Source organism: Apis dorsata, unplaced genomic scaffold (assembly GCF_000469605.1).
Source record: "Apis dorsata unplaced genomic scaffold, Apis dorsata 1.3 scaffold_4, whole genome shotgun sequence".
NCBI lineage: Eukaryota > Metazoa > Arthropoda > Insecta > Hymenoptera > Apidae > Apis > Apis dorsata.
Genome location: NW_006263307.1, coordinates 337,959 through 362,059, shown reverse-complemented (window position 1 = coordinate 362,059; position 24,101 = coordinate 337,959). Strand labels below are relative to the sequence as shown.

Below are 24,101 nucleotides of genomic sequence, written 5' to 3'. Positions count from 1 at the left end.
GACTAAACCTGGTGGAGGTGGTTCCAAAATACTCAGCTTTTTCTCAGACTCTAACTTACATTCATTATGATGAATAATAGGCAAAGAGGGCAATTTATCAATATTATTAGGAACATCTATATTTGTTACTGAAATATCTAATGGTTTTGTAGAAATTGCAAATATCTGTAAATTACTCAATGGAGGTGGTGAAAGATTGGATTTATGATTATCTATTATTGAATTTTCGAATATATCTGTATCAAAACTAGAGGAAATTGAATCATTGTAACATTTTGTTGTACTAACATTTCCCAATCTTGGCTGTTTATTGTCCATTAATTCAGAAACATTTTTTCGAGTACAAAAACTTCTGGAATTTGATAATTTTGGTTTTTCAAAATTATTTATTATTTTCGTCTCTCGTAATTTATAACCGATTTGAAAACTCAAACTATGCTTCAATTCTTTAGATTGACATCTTTCATTATAAATACAATTATTCTTATTCACCCTGAAATTGAATTTATTTTCCAAAACATCAGACTCAGATATATTTTCAATATTCTTTTCTATATTGTCTAAGTTAACTAAAGTTTGCATTTTAATTAATCTATTCTGGGATTTAAATGAATTTTGATTCAAAATGTCCTTACTACCTGAACAACTGTATACTTTTTTGGTTAATTGTCTAGCTTTAGAGTTCACAATATTGGAACAAGCAAAACTCTGTGACTTTTCTAATTTGGGTTGTGATTTGTAATGATTATTTTTTGATTTTAAAAAGTTAACTTTGGGTTTAATTGACCAATTTTCAAAAGAATAATTGAGATCATCAGAAATTTTAATCCTTTGATCTGCACTATAGTCTTGAATTTTTGATTGTAATTTAATTTTTTCTAAATCAAAAAGATTAGTATGTTTCTTTATAAAATTACTTCTTTCTCCTACAGTCTCAAAACTGTTCATAGGCATAAAACTATAGGAAGGAAGATTGTTGTCTATATTATCACAGCTATGCACTAGCTTACCTCTCTTCCGCAGTACTCTAGCATCTAGAGGAGCATCTTCTATTGGTGCAGGGTGTTTTGACTCCGTGCTGGGTAACTTAACATTTATAGAATCAGATCTATGACACGATTCAAGATCAGATTTGCCGCTCTTTGATTCTAATTCTACTTTTGTAGTATCAGATTTTATAAAATCAATACTCGAAGACAATATTGAGCTAACAGTTGTTATTCCAATATCTGAGTTGGCTTTTGGACGTTCTTCTATATCTGAATTCGCTTTAGATGGAACACCAATGTCAGAAGGAGGTTTAGAAGGATCCATATCTGATGTTAAGGATTCTTCAGAGTCAACTATACGTTCTAATGCTTGAGTAGAAATCGCTGACGATAAAGGTCTAGTTACTGGCGGAGGAGGTGCAACTCTTTTCTTTCGTAATCCTATAAAAGTTCAAAAAAAATTCTATTCATTATAAAAGTTAAAATAAAAAAAGATAAAAATAAATAAAAATAAAATTTAATAAATGAAAAAAAACAATTGTTTTAATTTGAATGAAATATTTTTACTTGAGAGATTATTTTAAATTATATTCTTTTATAAAATATATTTTTAGAATCAAAATTTAAAAAAAATTTTAAATTTACTAGTAGAATGATTATAAAAAAAGAGATTATTCATTCCTAAAATAATATAAGAAAAATTTACACCTGTAGAACTCAATGAAGTATTGCTAATGCCATGACTAAGTGTACCAGGTACAGAAGCCAAATTATTCAGGCTTTTACTGGACTGTGACGTTTGAGCTAATTTCCGGGACATTTCGAAAGGAACTTTGTTCCTTCTGGGCAATGTTTCTGGAAGTCTTCCCGCGGAATCTGGATTATCACTTAACACAGAAGCTTCATGATAACCAGAACTATCGCTGCTATTTCGACTGTGGCTAATCATCACTTTATCTTTGCTAGAATCTCCAGAATTTTCTTCAATATCCTAAAACAATTAACATTATTTATGTCAAAAAAATGCCAGTTTTTAATACATTTATTAATAAAATTTTTCGAACTTTATAGTATATATAAATAAATAAAAATTATACATATAATACTTATAATATACGCATATAATATAGAAAAAATTATATCTATAGTAATAAAGAAAAATTACTATATTACTATATATATATATTGTAGAAAAATTACTAACGTTTTTAATCTCTGCTTGAGCTTGAATAGGCGGCTTTGGAGCTGGCCTCCGTTTTCTTTGAGGTCGAGTAGGTGCTTGTAGAGGACTCGTACTTCTTCCAGTTTCGTCACTTCTTGCTGGTGACGCACTACGTTCACCAAGACTATCTGTACTTAAGGAACCTTCTTTGGATTTTTTGAATACAAATCCAAAGACACCTTGTTTTGCCTGCTGCCTACGTCGCTCTTCTTGTCTTTGAAGAGCCATTATATCCTGAGTGCTAAGAGCTGAGCCTAGTGTTCTGCCTTGTCTAGCATACAGAGTAACTTCCTGTAAGTGGTAATCCTGCAGTGACAATGATAAGTCCAATGTTTCCAAGCTTGCTGTAAAAGAATATCAATTTTTAATATTTTAATTCTTTTTTAAAATTCTAAATTTTAAGATTATTTCTATGTGAATATGAACTTTTTTTAATACATAATAATCTTTAATATAATTTAAACTTCATTTAGAGAAAAGAAGATATTTTGATTAATTTATTTTTATTAAAATAAAACTTTTCATTAAATCAAACTTTTTAAAAAAAATATCTTTGTTTAACTTTATTGAAATTCAAATCAAATTGGAATCTTCGTTTAATAAAGAAATCTATATTGAAAAATAGAATAAATACAGTACCTCACAATGAGAATACAGATCAACTATAATTCTCCAAAATGGATCAAAATCCTTTAGATATAAGAATCAATCTCCCCAAAAAGTGAATTCCAATTGAGGTACGGTTTAAAAGCACAAAAAGAGATTATTACAGATCCAAGGGATCGGTAACAAGTGTAAGGAAACATCGGTTTCTGCGAGGACAAGCAACCCAAAGAGCAATGCGTACGCACGCTTAACGACTAGGAGTAACAAGTGGAAGAGCCGGCCGGTAACCTTGCGATAGCGATCTTAACACAACTGGCTTGGTGTAACTAGCTAACTGAAATATCTCGTGCACCAACGTGAGATATATAATCGAGGAGATCCCACTAGTACTCATAGTATTGGAAATAGGCTATAGAGGATGGTCGAGTCATCTACTAGTAAATCTAGTTATAGTCGAACATAGTAGGATATTTTCGATATTCATCTACACAGTGAATATGAAATTTTCATTTTCAAGTGATATTAAATTATTTACTAAAATTATAGTATAATTATTATTATAATAAATAAAAATAAAAGTTTAAAAGGAAATATTGTAATTTTTTTTATTAATTTTTTATTTTATTAGTCCTGTTATTTTATTAGAAGTTATTTATTTTAACTTTAAATATTGGGCATTGGAAAATATATAAAATTAATTTTAAACTAATTTTTTAATAAATTTTTTTTTAAATTATAAAATATATATTATGTAAATCAAAATTACAATAAATTTCTCATAAAGAAATGAAGAAAACTTGTTCTGAACTTATGAGTTAAATTAGCAATGATTAAAAAAATATCTTCCATAGTTTCTTTATAAGTTATAATAAGAAAAAAATTAAAAATACATCTTATTATATTTTCTTGAAAATATTTTTATCCATTTGATAAAAAGAAGTATAGATTTCCAAGAAAATTGGATTGGAATTTCATGTTACATACATGTATATATGTACACATATATTTATACAGACGTGATCAGAATGGCTTCAGAAGCCATATTGATCCGAGTAAATCTAACTGAAGTATGCAGTTATTGACATTTCTGCTTATAAATTTTATTCCAAATTAATGTGCACATTAATCACACACATAAAAATAGTACTATAATACAATTTAATTAAAAATCTATTTTAATTCTTATTTTTCAACAAATATCCGTCATTTATTTACACAATTTTATCAAATAGTTCTTCGTTGTGTGAATCAAATAATAAATCTGTTTTCTTTTTCTTAAAATCTTATGTCAACATTTTAATTGCTTAATATAGTTCGTCGCTAGTTTATTTAACTTTTTAATTTCTAATTTTTGTTCTAGGTTTTGAGTCAATGTTTTCACTTCTTTTATTAATGTTTCAAACAAGTTTTTAGAATTTTTAATGATATCTTTGAGAATTTTATCTTTGTTATTCTACTTCTATTTTTTTTTCTTTTTCTTTTCTATGACTTTTTTTTTAATCACATAAAAATTAAATTATTTACCTGGGTGACGCAGTTCATATTTGTTCTTATCTAGATCTTTTTCACGACATACTTCTTCCAAAATCTCACCTAAGTTCATCTTGGGACTGACTCTCGATACATACAATTGATTTCTTGGTAAATGTACCTACAATAATTGCACAATCATGATTTTTCCAGCACGTTACTTGATAAACTATTGTATATATATAAAAATAGATATTAAAAATGGTGATAAAACTAGAACGTCTAAAGTTTCCACTTTATAAGGAAATGTTTACGGAATATTTTGAGTTTAAATATTGTTATTTCTAACGCAACAAATATATGCGATATATATATATTTTTGTATTCTCATATTTTTACCTGTAACCTGAAAGTAGTTTCAAACGGTTGATTAACTTGTTTCGCTTTTCTTGGTACCAAAGTCCCCTGTTTAGGTAATAATTTTACCTGGAACATTAAACATAAAATAATTTTTATGTTTAAATATTTATTTTTGGTAAAATAATTTTCAATATATTTGATATTTTATAATAAATGATTCTGCTGAAAATTACGATTGAAATAAAATATGAAAATTATTCAATTTGAAAAGCATAGCAAAAATAGCCAAGATCTTGAAAAAAATTAGATATGTATAACAAAATAGTTCAAATTAAATACGATATAATTAGAAAAGATTAAAAGCATTCTTTTATAAGAATTAAAAACTTCTATACTCATGAATTCATGGAATTTTTCAAGGAATTCGTGGAATTCTTTATTTCTTTATTTAATTCTTCATTTTTTTAAATAGAAAAAAGATGGAGAAACAGTATTTTCTTTTTCTAATTTTCTGTTCGAATTCTTTAAAAAAATTCTTTAATTAAAATTTCTAAAAGAAAACTTTTTTCAATATCTCTTAATTATTCAATAATAATTTTCAAACATTTTTCATTAACATTTTTCATCAACATTTTTTTTAATTTTCATTAATATCATATTTAAAAAAATTTTCTATGAATTAGAGTATGAGTTATTTCCTCTTTTATTATCATTTTTAATTACAAAAAATGAAATACTTTTTATTATAAACGATGATGAAATTTGTTTGTTCAAGCTATTATTTTTTTTCAAGAATTTTGATTATTATTCTTATGTTTTCTAAAAAAAAAAAGATTTAATTAGAGTAAAATAATTTCAGTAACTTTAAATTAAATTTTTTTTTAATTTTTATCAAAGTTTTCACTAAGAATAATGAAAATCATAATTAAATATCTATTCTAAATATTTCAATCATTTCTTTAAAATATAAAATAATATTAATATAAATATATTGTTTATAAAAAAACAAGAAAAAGAATATAATAGAAATTATTTAAAATGAATACTATTTTGCTTACTTTTGCATTTATAAAAAAAAAAAGAGCAATTATGGTATATGCATGTGGTATATTCATTTCATAATGTGTACATATAATACCTGAAGTGCATCCAACGCACCAATTGGTGTATTGGGTTGATGAGATAAAACCATCCCACGTTCTCCAATCGCTTGGAGAGTATAGTTGGAAGCTGTCAATTTGTGAGCCGTGGCGATTTGCACGAGGAGATCCATCATCGGCGTACTGCAAATAGAAAAAATCAAGAAAAATAATTAGAATTCGTTCATGGAAATCTGAGCACCGAAAATAGATCTTCTATCATGCCATATGTTATATTGTTTTACAACACATTGCATTAACATTTCTGAAAAATCAAATCCCTGAACCATAAATATTTTGCGCCAAAAACGTAAAAAGTTCAAAATTATTAATAATTCGAAATTATTATTCATAAAACAATTTTATTAATTAAACTAAATATATTGTATATATTTATTAATTAAAAAAATTTAATCTTTTTATTCGTTACCATTTCCATGAAACGAATTTATAGAAATTTATAGAATTATATATTTATAGAAAATAGAATTTATAGAAAGTAGAAAAAATTCTATTCAAACAAAAAATTTGTTAGAAATCAATAAAAAAAGAAAGAGAGAGAAAGAGAACTATTTGTAATTAAAAAGCATTGATAATTTTCTAATGAAGATTGCACTTGTACTTTAAAAATTTTTTTTTAACATTATTTTTACCTATAATCATCAAATAATAAATCAGTATAAATATAAATATAAATAAATAAATATAAATCAATGTAAATATAAATATAAATATAAGTATAAAATAAAACGTAAAAAATAAATGATTATAATATTGTAAATATTGTCCTACAATTCATTTTATGATTGAATTGTGATTATTTTCATTAACTTTCAGAAACATTAATATAATAATGTCATTAATATAAAAATTACTGATTGTGCGATAAGAATTCTGATTATCGCTAAAATCTTTTCAGCCTTTTAAAACTGAAGATATCAAAAATATTATAAAATATTATAAATTTTTTTTTTTTATTAAATGTTCATTTTAACGCACTTCATTTAGGTATTTTTTAATGGTTAAATCTAGTTGATTCATCAATCAGACGATAACAATAATTAGAAAATAAAAATAAAGCTGGATTTAGTGATAGAAATCATTTTAAAACTATTCCATGGCCGTATTGTAAGAATTTATAGAGTAGATTAAATATGTATACCTTCTCTGTACCGTGACTCTTTGCATTTGAAGATGATGTTCCCGAGGTAACTGGACCAGAAGCTCCATACTACCGGCCAGCATGTCTGCTGGTGTGTCTTCGGTCACAGTTAAAACCATTCTGGATGGTCTTTCCTCTCTAATTCTAAAAATTAAGAAAGAAAATTTTTCATTAAAAAAATATTTAATCAACTTAATAAGAATAAGAATAAGAATAAGAAAGAAATATTGTTATAGAAAAATTAAAATAAAATTAGAATAAAATTAATAAATAAATCTCAATCAATGCTTTGATATATCAATTTTTATGTTTCTTTGATTCCTAAAATCGATCTTTTACAAATGCTTTATGAGTATGTTAACATTGTATAAATATTATTTATAAAAGAATTATATATTATTATTATATTATTATTGTATTTCAATCCTATTTTGTGAATACCGCATAGCTTTTTAGAAATATTGTTTAGCATGCATATCTATTATATCTTTGTGTTATATACTTTTTGTTCTCATAAATATACAAGTCATTAGGTTTACATTTTAATGTATCATTTATATGGCAATTTCAGCAAGCAATAATTCTGCAAACAATTTTGATGACGATTTCTTAATATTTCTCAATGTATACGAAATGAAAGCGTACATTAAAACAAACGTGACACAAATTCTCTATGGCTTCCGCAAACATACATCGATTACACTTTTATGTTTCCATGTCACGCAAGTATTCAATGTCAATCGTTATCATCCGTGGCCGTTTCAAAACATGGCTGAATTAATCTCGATGATTTTATTGAAAAAGAAGTGAATTTATTCATGGAACGAACAATGATTATCTGATTGTTAAATGCCTTAAATATATCTTAAATACAACGTTAAAATCTATATATTTCAAATAATCACGATAAATCTTATAATTTAATTTTTCAATAAGATTTACAAATCTCATTGATTGAGCAATCAATTAAAAGAATAATTTTATTTTGCTTTTAAATTGTTTAAATCAATGTAATATAATTTTTTATGTTTTCACACTGTTATTTTAATTTTTAGGAACTATATTATTTTGATGTCATAGTACTTCAATATTAACTTAAATACTTTACAGTAGTACTTAAATAATTCAGTATTTTATTTGATACTTATTCATCATATTTATCATAGTCTTTAGATATTTTCTTGGTATTTCAATAATTATAAAGATGTTACATATACATGTATAACATATATATTTATATATATACACATATATAACATCTGTAACTAAAAAACTTAAATTATCAATGTTAATGAATATCTAAGTAACGTATATTGGAACGCGTGTAAAATGATATAGTGGAACGGTGACACTTGGAAGACGAAACACGTGATAAAAAGAGTATCGTTTCCTATAACGCAATCTATCCTATCGGTCTCTTGTGTCAAATAAAGCAGACAGAGATTGATTACCATTTATCCGACTTGGCAAGAATAGATATAGAGGAACGTTTAATGTGATACTTGTAGCCCAATTCACACTTTATATTGTATATATATCATGTCTGCATTTCTCTGAAAATGAATGCAATTTCATACTGTGATTAATATAATATTTTTTTTTGTAATTTTAAACAATTATCTTATAATGTATTAATATAAAATAATATCTACTCTTTTACCATTCCATTTAGTAGATTTAAATATATTATATTAAAATGTTATACAAAAGATGATAACATAAAATTCTGAATGAATCTTATTTTGAAGTCGCAGAGGAAAACATGGTTTCATCAGTGATTTCATAACTGACTCTCTCGCACACTATTGCGACATTTGCCAATTGAATGAACGTGACTGTTGGCCGTTGAAAGGAAAACGACCACTTGGAGTCGTTTAAAATTCCTTTACAATGTCAGGTTTTCGAATACAAAGTAAATAGAACTATTAAATTAAAAAATACCTTTCATTTAAACTGACAATCTTTGAATCACATTTCAACGTTTCATTAACATAGTAAAATATTTTCATAATATTAATTATAAACGTTTAAACAAAAAGTGAAGAGTAATATTTTTCTATAATGCAGTTTATAAGAAAACTGAACTTAAAATTTTTTGATGCAGCAGATTAACTGCATCTGTCTGCTATTATTATAATGATTTGGCTAAAATGAAAGAAATTCCATAATTTTAATTTAATTTTCTCGGAAAAAGAGATTTTTATTAAAGAAATTCATATGATCATACCTTATTCAATTTTTTACATTGAATCATCTATTGCACTTAAGATCTATCCCTTGGATTTTTGATACAATTTTAACAAGTTGATAGCTAATATAATTGTTTTATCGCTTAAAGGCAAAATTTTTCATTGGATAACCAAGGAAAGTAAATTGAGATCCACACACCTATTTCAATATCAATCATTCCAGTCACGGGTAACCGATGATTATATCGAAGGAATGATACCGTTATATAATTCGGATCTCGAAGAAAGACTCTTTACATAATCGACTATCACTTAAAAATGGCAAAAGCAGCCATCGATGTTAATTGCACGCATGTAATACAACCAGTTATGCAAGTATCGTGTATTGTGTATATAATAAATTAATAAACTCGAATCGGTGAAATGTTGATTCATCTCTGTTTAGATTATAGATTATCCTAGGATTATCCTATGAACATAGAAAATTAATAGATAAAAATTATAAAAATTAATAAAAAGAAAGAAATAAATTGGCAAATATCAAATTTCAGTCTTCTTATTTCAAATAAAAATAAATTCTCACATAAAAAATTATAAAAATAATAGTATTTTATAAATTTTGAGGATCTATAATATATCCTAAAAATTATTATAAGCTATTAGATTAAAAAATATATAATTTTATTTAAAAAAATTATTTTGAACTTCGATATCACATTAGAAAAAAAAACTAACTTTATAAAATTATACTTTTTTTTGAAATCTTTTAATATACTATGAATCACAATAAGATTTGGCATATGCTTATACTAGATGTCTAGAAACGACAACATTATACTAAGCATAAATTAATAAATCTTTTTCAAATTTACTCTGTCAAAGAGTATCACCACGTGCGGGTGCACGTGACTTCTAGACGCGTCCCTAAAGCGATTCGTGGTAGTGGGTTGCTCAATAAATTGCCGTGGTAGGCACGTTTTCTACCACGAGGTGTATGCGAGAAAGAAGCACGGTAATGAGGCGGGGGCAATGCGTACCCTGGAGACGTTAAACCACAGATTTAATTCCGTTCTTGCAACAGAAACTCTGAATTACCAAAGTGTCCAGCTCTTTTATGGAAAACATTTACGAAATCGATTGCTATTAATTTGTTTCACTTATCTTAATTACTTCTTGAAACTAATAACTCTCTTGAATTAATAATTTGAAATAATAATATAACAAAGTCTTCTTTAAAATAAAATATGACCAGATTAATTAAGACATATGTATATCTTAAAAACCTTTGACTGTCAAATTAGAATTTTTTAGAAATTCATTTATATCTTGATTATTTTCAATTATACAATTTCTATCTAAAATATTTTCTCATATAATAAATGGTTTTTAATTAATTTGACATAGTAGATTTATGTTATTTACTATTCACAAATATTAATTAATAAGTAATAATTAATAAATTTTTATCAATATACATTAATTTCCTTTTTTCTTTCCTTTTTTCTTTAGTTGTTTTTAAGTTTCATCTGTTAATAATATACTTAATACAAAACTCCTAGAGTTTTCAATTGCACTTGTTCTACATCTTTTTTTATTAGTGATCATTTCTTCAAATTCCTAGTAACAGCTTTATTCTCGTCCAGCATCTGCACGAATCAGAAAAGATAATTGGTCAATCAACGTATCGAGGTTTACAGATTATATGTTCCCTAGTTATTTAGAAGATACCGTCCTTAAGATATTTCTTGCGATTCGGTTCGTTGGTTAGGTGCCTCGTAAGCAGGAAATATCAATGTTTTTTCTGTATTTTCTTGACCGAGGTTTCAGTTAAAAATCCCACGGAAGAGCCGTGATTTATATCCTGCTAGGTAGCGCTCTGAAATTGCTTGTTTTGCTATCTTATTTCAAGAAATAGTTAATAAAAAATAGTAGATATACTAAATAAAAGAAATATATCCTGTTTGTGATTGATAAACTTTTTTTTCTTTTTTCTTTATAATAAAGAAAATTGTATATTATTAGAAGCATTTTAATTTAATTTATTTCTGTATATTATTCTGTATGTATATTATTATGAATAAGTTTTATATTTTATAATAATTAATAATTAATAATTAAAGAATCCTTATTTATTTAGAAAATTCTTATTTATAAATGATCAAAAAAATACAAATAGCTAGTAGTTAGGAGTTCAATGGTTATCTCATCTCAATGCCAAAAATGTTAAATGCTTCCTTTGACATAATATTCAATAATATTTTATTTTTTCATTTATATTAGCAATGAATAATAAATATAACTTTTTAAAATATTTAATTATCTTTACTATATAGTTTAACAATTTACATTTGATTTAATATAAATATAAATTCCAAAAATCATAATATCATAATCATTTGTAATAAATATCATAATATAAATAACTTCTATAAATGAATCAGACAAATTTAAAATGAAATATCTATATATCAACAATTATATATATAACTTTTATATTGTCATGAATAAAACAGTAATTAATGAGTAGAAATCATGTTTGTGAATAAATGTCTTTGAAATGAAGTTACTATATAATATCAATTAACAATGAAATCTTTGCTCTGAAAATATTTTAATGATCATGATATATTACTGTTCTTTGCCTTCATCTTTGTCAAGTAAGTAGACAACCTTGACCGTGATATGTCTATAACCTAACTGATGTTAGCTTATTTTTTCTTTTTTAACTATTCATATCTTCTTTTTTTTACTCATTATTGTAGCTTCTTTATTGTAGTTATAATCTTAACTTTTTCAAATAACAGGTATCATACGATCTGTCACATGATATGTGATATTGTCACATGATATTAAATCTCTAGATATTATGCTATAATTCATTGTACAATATAATTCAGTTTAATGCGTTTGTCTCTAACTTTTTTCAAAATTATTAATTATTATTTATTAATTATAAGTATAAATAATATACTTATATATTTCACATATTTTAGAATATTACCACAGCATTTAAAGTATTCTCTTAATCCTGAAATACTACTTATTGATAAAATAGTCACGCACATCACCAAACAATACAGCATGCTTTCGACAAGCAGTCTGTCTCACAGGCTAATGTACACGTAATAAAAATCTTTAATCCACAAAGATCGCAATGCAATGCGTGTCGATTGTTTGTGCATACAATGAATGCAGAATACACACAAGTATTACCATTAATTCGCGTTCTTTTGGAATTTACAACACTTCTTATGATTACATAAAACTTAACACTATATCCTGGTACTTGCGTACACTTTCACGATCAGTTATGTAGAAATGATATAATTCTTCCAGAGACAGGATGCTATTACCATGTGCTATTTCTTGGATAGTACTCGTAAATACAAAATAATCATAAGAAAACAATATTGTATAATTTTGTTATAATAATCAAAAAATAGTTTATTCATGTCATTTTCACATGAGACATTAAAATATATTCAGACATTAAAATATATTAAATAGCATTTATGAATATTGTTAATAATCTAATCTCTGTAGTGAAAATATTTTCTTTATAATTTATTAAATTTTCTAGAATATAAAATAACCTCTTGCAATTGGAATTACATCTAAAAAAATTATATAGAAAAATAAATTTTTTAAAAATTTCAAAAAATTTCTCCATTATCAAGAATCATTAAACTAATATATATATATATATATATGAATTACTTACATATCTATTTTCCAAAGAATATAAATATATATATATATATTATCTATTCATATAAATAAAATTTTATTGTATTTAATTATAAAAATTTAAAAACTTACATATCTTGCAGAAATTAGGAATGAATGTTAAATTAGGATGAAAATTATATCTTTGGGATATTTGTTGCTTGAATACTCATATTTCATTAGACTATATTTCAGAGAACATCATGAGAAACAATTGACTCATTCCATTCATAATCTACAGCGATCACTTCTACGGTAAACAGACTGGAAAGTGGTCAATTATTATTCCGACAAAATGATCAGACAGGTGGAGAAATAACGGGATGCGCTATTGGAATTTAGGAAGGCGGGGGGCCTCAAGCTATGGTACATATCTCTGCCTCTCATTCTTTTTCTTTTTTCCTGTTTTTTTTTTGTCCATTATATAATTAATAAGTGTATGCACCAATTCTATTATCCCGCATTTGTGAGCATTTAAATGCTTTATATTATACTTCATTGATTGTAAGAAAATTCTAGTTTCTGTTGGACAATAAAAATATATTCAATGATTTAATAATTTTCAAAAATTAAAAAAAGATTAATTGAATAATTGAATTTTATTATAAATAATTATTAATTATATCTGAAGCATAAACATATATATTTTCTCATCTTAGCTAAGAAAGTTTATCGCAAAACATATCATTTTTTCATATTTTCACTTGTGATATCATATGAAATCGAATGTAGGTTAATAGCTGAACAGGGCCACCACGAAGTAGGTTCACGACTTAGTCTGCACCATCATGCAATTATTGAATATCATGCACCACGCCGTTCATTTGGAAACGAGTTTTGCGATTCCATTTGGAGGTCCTATTCTACACGCAATAGAAATACCGGTTGTATTAAAGGAAATGCTCTACATACCTGAGCGGAAAGAGGCAGAGCACATCAAGGATCAACGTGCACTGAATATTTAAACATAAGCAATTATTTACGCATGGATAAATCAGCCTTAATTCGATCTTCTTCGTTTCTTTCATATTCTTACAAAGTAAAAGAATAATTTCATAAAAAAAGATAATTTCTATATTGAAATTTGTAAGATATATATTTTTTTTCCAGTTGCTCTTAATTTTTTTTTGTTTCTAATATTTATTGTAATATTTCTATATTTGGAAAGTATCAAAATTACTGTTGAATAAAATTTTCGTGAAAGTTGATATTATTTAACGCAATTCCATGTATTTTCTCTTTCTTCGATTCTTATCAACTATAATTAAATTAACAAAAAAAAATAGAAAATAATAATAACTGATATAAATATTAAAAAAATAAATAAATTTCACATTTATGTATCGATTTTTATAAATCTACGAATAAAATCCTTTCACTAGATGATTTAATAATTTTCTCGATGTAGAGGGCCGAGAAATCGAGATCGTATTGTCGAGAACGAGGTATATCGATCAGTGAATCAGTTGCAAAACTATCTATTCAAAGAGAAAACACTATTTTCACAGCATACAGTCTTCCCAGAAGCTACTTTTCTAATACTCGTTCTCTTTTTTTCATTTTTTTATTCGTTCTTACTTTCCCGCAAATTGTTCGAGAAATCCTAGACTCTTGCAAAATCAAACATTCACTATGAATCACAAAATTCCATGATTCTTTTTTTTTTCGATTGAAAATTTGCTGAGTCAATCACGGACTCAACAATTAATCGTTTTATCTTTTTTTTTAATCTTAATTTTAATGATACTATATCAGAATTGCTTTAACTTGAACTTAAAGATAACATTGAATTATGTTTAAATGTGAAATAAATTACAAACTTCCAATTGAATTGATATTAGTATTACTTTGAATCGATATAATTATTGATAGAGATTCAATAGAGAAATAATTATCTATAAAAATTAATTTCAATTAGAAATAAAAAAATTTATTATAACAAAAATTCCCATATGGAATGAGAATTTTAAAAACATATAGATGAAATGGACAGATGACAACACGAACCTAACCTCTTCACTATTCGACTTTTAGGAAGTCATAAAACACCAATAACCTCAAGGTGAAGTTTCTTTTGGATTCGTCAAACTTTCTCCGTTTTCTCTCCTTTTTTTACTTGAAGATTCTATTTACTGAATAGTTAAGCACAAACGATAATAAAAATATTAATCATAACTACTCTTTCTATCTATAATATTAAAACCATTTTATTATTATTAATTATTATTATTATTATTACTATTACTATTATTATTACTAATAAATATAAGCTTCAATTTGCCATAATTATCACATTTACTACATTTCTAAATATTTTTTTTTAAAGAGGAAGACTTTCTTCCTTGATATTCAAAGACAACAGATATAAAATATTCGTGTTTATATTATGTAAATGTGAGATCGAAACGATCACAGATCGATTACTTTCAGATATCAGTTTACACCAACTCCATTGATGCAGAACATAATTAAGTGGAATGAAATATCGACAGATTTGAAAAAAGTGGCGCGTGTTCAATGAAGCACATTGAGTGGAGATTTCTAACTTCGTCTCTAGACGACTATCGATAACCGTCGTGAAACTTACTATAGAATCGATTGTTACGATACCAAGAAAGTTTCTATTACTATCGGTCACTGATCGATTTGCGATAACAAATCACGATTGGTTTATAGCAAAGTGAATGGTGGGAAATATGTGGGAAAATAGGCCGCTATTAAGATCAACGAACACTTCCCAATCAAGAAGAAATAATATTAAATCATCTAATACAATTAGAAATATACCTTTAATTTTTTAAATGAAGCTCACTATTAAAAATTAAAATTAGATCAATTATTTGTTCAGCTAAAATTAGCTTGCTATAATTAATTTTTTTTATAATTAATTGATATGTAATAATATATGAATTTTTAATTTGTAATTTTGAAAGGAATAATATATTCTTTATGAATTATATTATTGAGTTAAATATGTCAATCTACGATTTTTATAGAAATTGAAATTATTTTCTCCCTAGGATCTCTAGGGTTATTTCTAATTTAAAGTTATCTAGTATTATTATCTAGTTATCTAGTATTATTATCTAGTGTCATATCGTATAATTTGAAACTAATTTTTATTATTTGTTTTTATGAGATTATTAATGAATCTTTATTCAGAATTAAATGATATAATAATAATTAAATCAGTTTTGTTAAAATTCTATTAAAATAAGATTGATAATTTCATATTGTTTCATAAGTTTTTATGTATACATTTTCATTATAGATACGTATTTAATATCAATATTAGATTAATATTAATTATGTATTATGTGAACATTTTCAAAGACAGTTGATTCAATAATAAAATTGACAAATACATCTTTAATTATTATATTTTGATCTACATAACTTATAATTGGAGTATAAATATGCCAAACACGTACAAATCATTTAGGTGAGTCACAAAAGATGAAGGAGAATGAATTAATTCTTTTATACTCTTCTCTTTTGCGTTATGTAATCAATGTATACAATAATATAGTATACAATATATACAATATATACAATAATATAGTAATCAAGCTTCAATCTTATATATATTATATATAAAACATTATATATTAATTATACATATATTTGTATTATTATATATAAACATATGATACGCATATTTTGTGATATTACATATCTTTTAATGATTATTATACAAAGAAATTACTATAACATTTTTCATTTGTAACTGATTATTTTCTACTTCGTTTTTTTAAATAATCGTTTTGATGATATTTAATCCATATTTTTAATTCTAAATATATGCACACAAAAATAAATAAATATTTGACACATGAATTAAATATCTATTTGTTAATTGTAATTAGCGAAGAAAAAATTGTTATTAGAGATTTCTCAAAGACCTTTCTTGATCGATCTCTCTCTTGTTCGCCTTTTTCCTTTTCGTTCTTTCCTCCGTTTATGAGCAAATTACATAACATACGATTATGCAATACGCGTAATACCAAAGAAGACGCGATTGCACTTTGCCAATGCACTCGATTCTTTTTATTCTCTCATATATTGCCTTCGAGTAATTGTAATGGTGGTACTCACAAGGTAATACTTTTCAGTGTTAATAACTACCAATATTATACATTCTGAAGAACATTCGATGCCATAATTAAATTCAATTTCCTTTTTCCAAATGTCTTCCAATGATTATCACTTTTGAATAGAAATTTATGGTAAGACAAAGACTTCTTAAACCATTAATAATCAGGAATCAATTCTTAAATATTATTTTAAAAGATTACACTGTTTTTTCATTAAAGATAATATTTTTTAGCGTTAAAATGACCAATACTATTTCAAATAATATATGATGCGATCTGGTTCACTGAACATTGAAAAAACTTTCTTGTAGAAAAGAAACAGGTTGCCATCGCTGCATGAAATATAAGCATTCGTAAAACTATTTATTGAACCATATCAACTAACGTAATTGTTGTTTTGTGACAATTAAGGAGACAATTTTGTGAAATTATAATATTTAATCTAATAATAGTATTAGGATCAATCCATATAATGCGATCAATCGCACTTTACAATTCTTTCACACTTTTTTTTTATGAACTTTTTTCCTCTATTAAGTTAATATTTTCGTAATTAATATGTTTGCTTTTATGACATATAGTTATAATAAGACATATATTTCTATTAAGAAATTCAGATTTATGATATTATAATTGTATTAATTTCACATTAATTTTTTAAAATAATATCTAGCAGATTCTCAAACTTTTATTAAAATATTACAGATATAGATTAGTTATAATTTCTTTATTTTCCAATTAATGTAAATTTATTTAAATTCGTGGATTTTCTTGGCAATAGATTCCCTGGTGAATTGTATTAGTTTTTTCAATTTGTAAATTATTCACATTGGCACATATCTTGACCAGTCCATCCGTAAAAAATAAATCCACATTCATTTCTTACATGTAACGTGTTCTGCTTGGTTTCTTTAAATGAAAGTAACAGAAAATGCTTTATAGAAAATAAAATACGCCATAGATTTATATAACTCCCGGCAGTCGGTGAATCAATAATAACGTTTCAAGCGTTCGTTTTTCTCACTGTTACAATTGAATATGAAATTGTAGCTACACTGAGAATCGGATTTGCAATTTTAAACGCCATTTATATCACATATAATCTTTCAGCTCTATAAATAGTTGGTATTCCTTTCTCCATATATTTGAAGAAACATATTTGCACCTGATGTAACTAATGAAAAAAAAATTATATAAAAATTGCACAAATTACCACATTTAAATCCAATTTGCAGCATGACATAATATTGTTGCAAAATATTGCATATAAATATTATAATGTTGCAATATTATAAAAAAGTCAATCACAATGTATGCATATATGGATATCATACTGAAAATAAGAATTTATTTTTGTTTTATTTTGGCTATTGTACTCTAAATATTCTTTATTATACACAGTTTTGTTGCATACTTTTGATGGGAACAAATATTGACAAAAAATTATTTTTGTTACATCCACAATCTTTAATATGATCTTTTTTATAAGTAATACTGAAATGCTATTTTAACAGGTAAAAACTATTTATTTCTTTTATGTTCTTAATTTATTAAGCTTTTGTGAAGCAGGAAATGGCAGGTATTGTTTTAAGAAGATGATAATGCACTTACATAACTTCCATGAGTAACTTGATCGTCACAGAATGTTTCTCTGGGAACTCGAATACATTGTACAGATATGTTTCTCAAAGTTCTTCCAGAACTACTAAGTAGTCATAAGACTAGATAACTGAGAATTAATTAAGTTTTTCATCGTCAATCTCAATATTGATTTAAATTTTTGTTTTATAAATTTCAAAATGTGTCTATTTTCATATCTTATTAATAAATATGTTTTCATTTGACAATATTTACATTTTCCATATGAATGATATTTTCATGATATTTTCATCTTCCATAAAATTATTTATAAGTAAAATACACATATTTGAATCATTGGATTCATGTAACAAGCTTGTAAACAGCATAAGAACAATTGACATCTACATATTTCTTACTCTTCAAACAATGACACCTACGCGATTTATTAGCATACATTTTAATCTCAGACGAATCATTATTCTCAATGCGTTGCTCTTGACCTTCAGATTATGATCGCTATACTCATTGAAATAACCAATGAGTTTGCATGGATTGAATTCTAATTGAATTTCATGATAAAAATGTAACTCTAACATTTTTCAATTAACTCTCAGTTGACAATGATTAAATCATAAATTAAATCATAAAAACTTATTTTAGAAGATTTAATTTTCGTCATTCAATTAACGTTATCAAAAAAGATCAAGCTTGCATTAATTAAGAAAATGAAGATTATTTAAAAAAAATTATTTGATATTGATACGAAAAGATAAAAGTTAAACAGAAGATGAAATCAAGACACCCAGTAGATCGATTCTGAACCAGTCATTGATATGCGGATAACCAGCCACATTTAAGCTCGAGATCGAACTCATGAGGGCAACGCCCCAAGTGGCCTTGCTCGCGACCTCCTCTGGAGAGAGCTTCTCCAGAGGCTGCTTGTCGCATCATGCGTGCGCATTACATGTACACTTACTTATTAGAAATGATTATGAGCCCATCTGATGCATAATAGAAGAGCAATGAAATCGTCAAGATTAAAGAACTATTGCCATAAGCATTAGAAGAATTATCAAAGATTCAAGAATTCAAAAATTTAAAATAAATATTTTTAAAAACTTGAAATATATTATATAAAAAAAAGAATAGTAAAAAATATTTATATAATAATAAAAAACAATAAAAGAATTCAGAATAAATGAAGAAAAACATAAAAGAATTTGAAAATGAAAAAGAGAAGTAAAAGAGAAACTTGAAAGTAGAATTAAAAAATAAATAAAATGTAATCCTTAATAGTAGACTATAAATCATTAAAATGAAATTAAAGAAAACATAAAAAAAAATTTTAAAATAGAATTTTAAAATTAGAAGAGATCTGAAAGATTAATCAAGGATCAGTGATTAGAAATGTTTAAAGAAAAGAAAAAAATAATAAGAAAAAATAAATAAATAAAATAAAAAGAAAAAAAAACAAACTAAGAGATGATCATATTATAGAGATGAGAATATTATAAATATTTCTAAAATTTATTTTTGTTTTCTTTCCAATATATCTCTATTATTATCATTTTCAAAGACAGGTTTCTTAATAATTAATGATATGAAATTGGATAGCCAAATACACTAACTAGAAGAATAAAGCTCAGTAGATTGAATAAATATTGGAATTAGATATTACCTGATTGCATTTAAATGGAAGACAAAAATATTAATAAAGTCAATTTTCTGATTTTCTTAATAATTATTACATTGGATGAATAGAAAATATTTGAATAGTCAGATAATTGATCATAATTGATAATTGATTTTAAATTTTGCCATGATAAGTTTATTATTTTAAAAATGTCGATATTATCATCATGCAAATTATTTAAAAAAATATTAATTATTATAAAAAATGTTCACTAAAATTCCCTTCAATTAAGAAAATTATGTTTATATCTTCATCATTAAAAAAAAATTTCTTATATGCACTTAACAAATATTAAATCCAAATATAATTTATCTTCAATTATATATATTATCTTTAATTATTTTTTTGAGAATTATTTCAATTATAAAATTAGAATTAATTTATAAATTATAATTAAAAATAGTTCAACATATTTCCTAATGAAATTAATGCATGTGCTTATACAAGTTGTTTAGACAAGGATTTCCTCTTTTCATAATATGAATTTTTCCTGATTTAGTCCTATGCCAAGAATTATGCAAACATTCCATTTGTAACACTTCTTTGAGGAAATAAAAATCTTTTTCCTCATTTTTTTTTCAACGTTTGAAGTCTTTGCTTGTCAGTAAGCAATTTTTACTTTTACTTTGGACTAAGTAAAAAAGAAATAGTTTCTTCAGCCACTCTTCTTTTGCAACATTCATTAGTCAATTCAAGTGAAGGTAACATTACCATTAATAATTTAGCAAACTAGAAATCATCATTATGATTTTATGAATTAGTTTCTTCATCAATAAATTGATTATTTTACATGTATTTTGAAAATCATCAAGATTTCAAACATCATTTAAGTTTAATCAGACAGCAACAAGTATTGAATTAGTATAAATCTACTAATTTTCATAGTCTAGCTATATTAGCTTTTTAATTCTGAATTATTAAATGCGTTTCTGAAACATAGTTGAAGATTTTAATTATAGATTTTAATTATTTCTTTTTTATAAAGACATCAATTATATCCAAGTATAAATTACTATAACTATTAGAAGAATCAATCATGTTCTGTAATATTTATAGCAAACAGGTTTACCTTGAAAACTAAAGTGAAGATTCCTTCCATCTATTTTTAAGATTAATAGAAGTTGAATAATAAATATTGAATTTCAAAAATTATTATAAGCATGAAGAGTAATAGTTACTCTATAATTATTAATTTGAAATAAATTTGGACTTAATTAATAGCCACTATGTGCGTGTTTGTAAGCTTGGTTCTTAATGCGAGAAAGTGGACTCGACTGGCTCGTAATGTTAATCTATATCGCACTTCTCCACTCCCACAACTTTCGTTCTCCAATTTAAAGTTACATAATGATAGTATAATAAGAAATTCTTTATAATAAAAAAACCGCTCAAATTGTTAATACAGAGAAATCTTCATCACTCTTTATCAAATTATAAACTTTTTTCATGTGATAATACATTATAATTAAAATTACTTTTTATGATCTATTTGAATGATCATAAATGAATAGATTCAATAAAAATCAAATTTTTTTTCTTTTAATAATGTTTTCAGTTTTATCAAATTCTAACTTACAATCTTTTCTTTTAAATCCCAAAATGAAAATGGATTACTTCAGCCACCTGACAAGATTTTCACTTACCTGCAACAGAGAGAATAAAATTATTAATAACTAATACATTCAAATATGATACTAAAATATCATTATCATTTAACTTTGTTCCAAGTTTCTTATTCTAAAGCCTCCTAATATCATAAAAAAAAGGCAAGAATAAGTCCGGTTAATGATAAGATGACTAAAAACAGATTGATTTATGAGAATCGTGTGCATTCGTTGGTTGCATCAACAGAAATCGGGTAAAGCCTTTCATGTAAAAAGCGCAACAATGCATTCCTTGCACGCAATTCTGCTCGAAATATTACGTAAAAAATTAGAATTCATGCGAGTCAATGATGCGAATCAATGATATGAGTCGATCATAAGAAGTATAAGTAAGTATAAGTAAAGTAAAGTAGAATAGTCAGTAAAGTAGAATAGTCAGTAAACAACTTTCTTCGTTAAATCGAAGAAATGGCTTGGAAGGAAATTACCAAGACGGAAGTTGTGCTCGTTTATCGAATAGAATCTTTCGCTTAGTGGGAAGAAATAATAAGGTTATCAAAGATTAATAGGATTATAAAGAATATTCGAGGATTAATCCAATGAAAACCAACTATATTCATTAGAAAATCTTTGAAGCAAATCACTATTATGAAAAATTGCAAAAACGAAAAATATAAATTAGGTTAGATTAATTAAAACAACCATATTACGCCCTCTACCGTACTACATCGCAAGTTGGAAAGCCAACGATTCTTGAATAAGCCGTTAACCTAACCTTATTTTTTTGTTGCATTAAAGTAAATATTTTGTAATTTTATCTTTCTTGTCAAAATTCTTCAATATATATTTTTAAATAAAATCAATGGATAATTGAGATCGATGTAATATTGAATTAATAATATAATACAATTTTTTTATTTATCGAAGAAGCGATGGATAAAGATGCTATGAAAAAATGTATGAAAATCGATATCTGATAAATAATATCCACGAATCGAGATATGATCCACTCATAATGGACACCATGTATATCGCTACGGAGATAAATTCATCGAAGCAACGAAACATGATACTGCAATTATCCAGTTCAGTAATACGTTTATTATTTCTTGGAATTCGCCATGGTGACATGTGTAGCGAATCACTTTCTAGAATTCTGTCTCGAAAAATATTCTTTTCGAAGTTTCAATACTAAGCTATTATTAGAAAATGTTAACTCAAAATGTTATCAAAATTTTTCTGAAGAGATTCTCCTAGTATTATTCGATGACAATATAGTCATTTACCAATTAGTCACTAGAGCCTCATATACGTCTTCTCTTTGAAATAGAGAATTTAGAATACGAAAATTTAAGTTCATTTATTCTGCGAAATTCTTTATTTAAATAAATTTTTATTTAAATAAAATTTGCAATAAAATTTGTTTCTAATCCAACAGTATCACATAAATGCATAAATATCTCTATATGTAATACATGACCAATATCCGGCCGATTCTCATCGCACACAAAAGAGAAAGTTACGAATACTATTGTTTCTCGCCATTAATAGTCCATGGTAAATTATATAACGAGTTCTTCCACCAATTAACACTTCTATAATATAATTCTTGCTTGTCGATTGAACATTTTCGAACCTGAATTAAAAGCCTTAAGGATTTTTATTTATCGTTAGCAATTTGTGTTATATTAAGATACCAAATATATTAAGAAAAACCGGTTACTTCGAATTTTACTATGTATTTATATTTGTACTTAAATAATAGTTTTTTTTTTTTTAATTTAAAAAATAACATTTCATAAAAATAACAATTTCAAGTCTCGTAATTTTTATATTTTTAATTTCATTATTATTCTTGACTTAATTACCAGAATTAAAATAGCACGTATAATGGCTCTATTGTAACCGTATTAAGAACTTCGTTGAAACATCACAATCGAATATATATAATCTGTAGACACAAAGAAGTTGACAAATATAATAATTATAATAAAGGCAATAAGAAGTTAAATAAGAACAAGGAAACGTGTGTACTATAAAAGTCATTAAGATCATTCTTTAGGCATAATTCCAGTTCGTGACATAGATAAAAGAAAAAGAAAACAAGGAAAGACAATAAGAACTTGTCACAAAGAAACCATAATCTTCCATACAATAATAATCGTCATTCGAAAATACAAAATAAACTCGTGGCAAAGCTGGCTTTTACTGAACGCAAGCTGTGTTGGTTTCAATGTCGACGAGACTCCGGGGTCCGATTGCATCA

General features: G+C 25.4%; 1 protein-coding gene and 1 long non-coding RNA gene across 10 annotated transcripts in view; both read right to left on the bottom strand.

Annotated features, from left to right (window-relative positions):
- The window catches only part of LOC102670871 (cordon-bleu protein-like 1), a 58,202-nt gene that overhangs the window by 5,265 nt on the left and 28,836 nt on the right, over positions 1 to 24,101 (bottom strand). For 3 of the 9 annotated variants that reach the window (XM_031515185.1, XM_031515213.1, XM_031515211.1), the window contains exons 1-8: positions 22,809 to 22,981; positions 6,949 to 7,092; positions 5,786 to 5,930; positions 4,687 to 4,773; positions 4,342 to 4,468; positions 2,194 to 2,555; positions 1,698 to 1,980; positions 1,011 to 1,430 (exon numbers count right to left, since the gene is read on the bottom strand). In XM_031515185.1, coding sequence (XP_031371045.1) covers positions 1,011 to 1,430; positions 1,698 to 1,980; positions 2,194 to 2,555; positions 4,342 to 4,468; positions 4,687 to 4,773; positions 5,786 to 5,930; positions 6,949 to 7,092; positions 22,809 to 22,966 — 1,726 coding nt within the window. In that variant the 5' untranslated portion in view covers positions 22,967 to 22,981. Of the gene's footprint in view, positions 1 to 1,010; positions 1,431 to 1,697; positions 1,981 to 2,193; positions 2,556 to 4,341; positions 4,469 to 4,686; positions 4,774 to 5,785; positions 5,931 to 6,948; positions 7,093 to 13,775; positions 13,907 to 18,568; positions 18,595 to 21,807; positions 21,875 to 22,808; positions 22,982 to 24,101 lie in introns of those variants that run through there. The other 6 variants (XM_006607253.2, XM_031515190.1, XM_031515197.1 and 3 more) reach the window with 4 other exon arrangements.
- LOC116186821 lies at positions 20,670 to 21,801 on the bottom strand. The gene is made up of 2 exons (XR_004151863.1): positions 21,410 to 21,801; positions 20,670 to 21,160 (listed from the first exon to the last, which is right to left on the bottom strand). It is a non-coding gene; the product is annotated as an uncharacterized LOC116186821 (long non-coding RNA).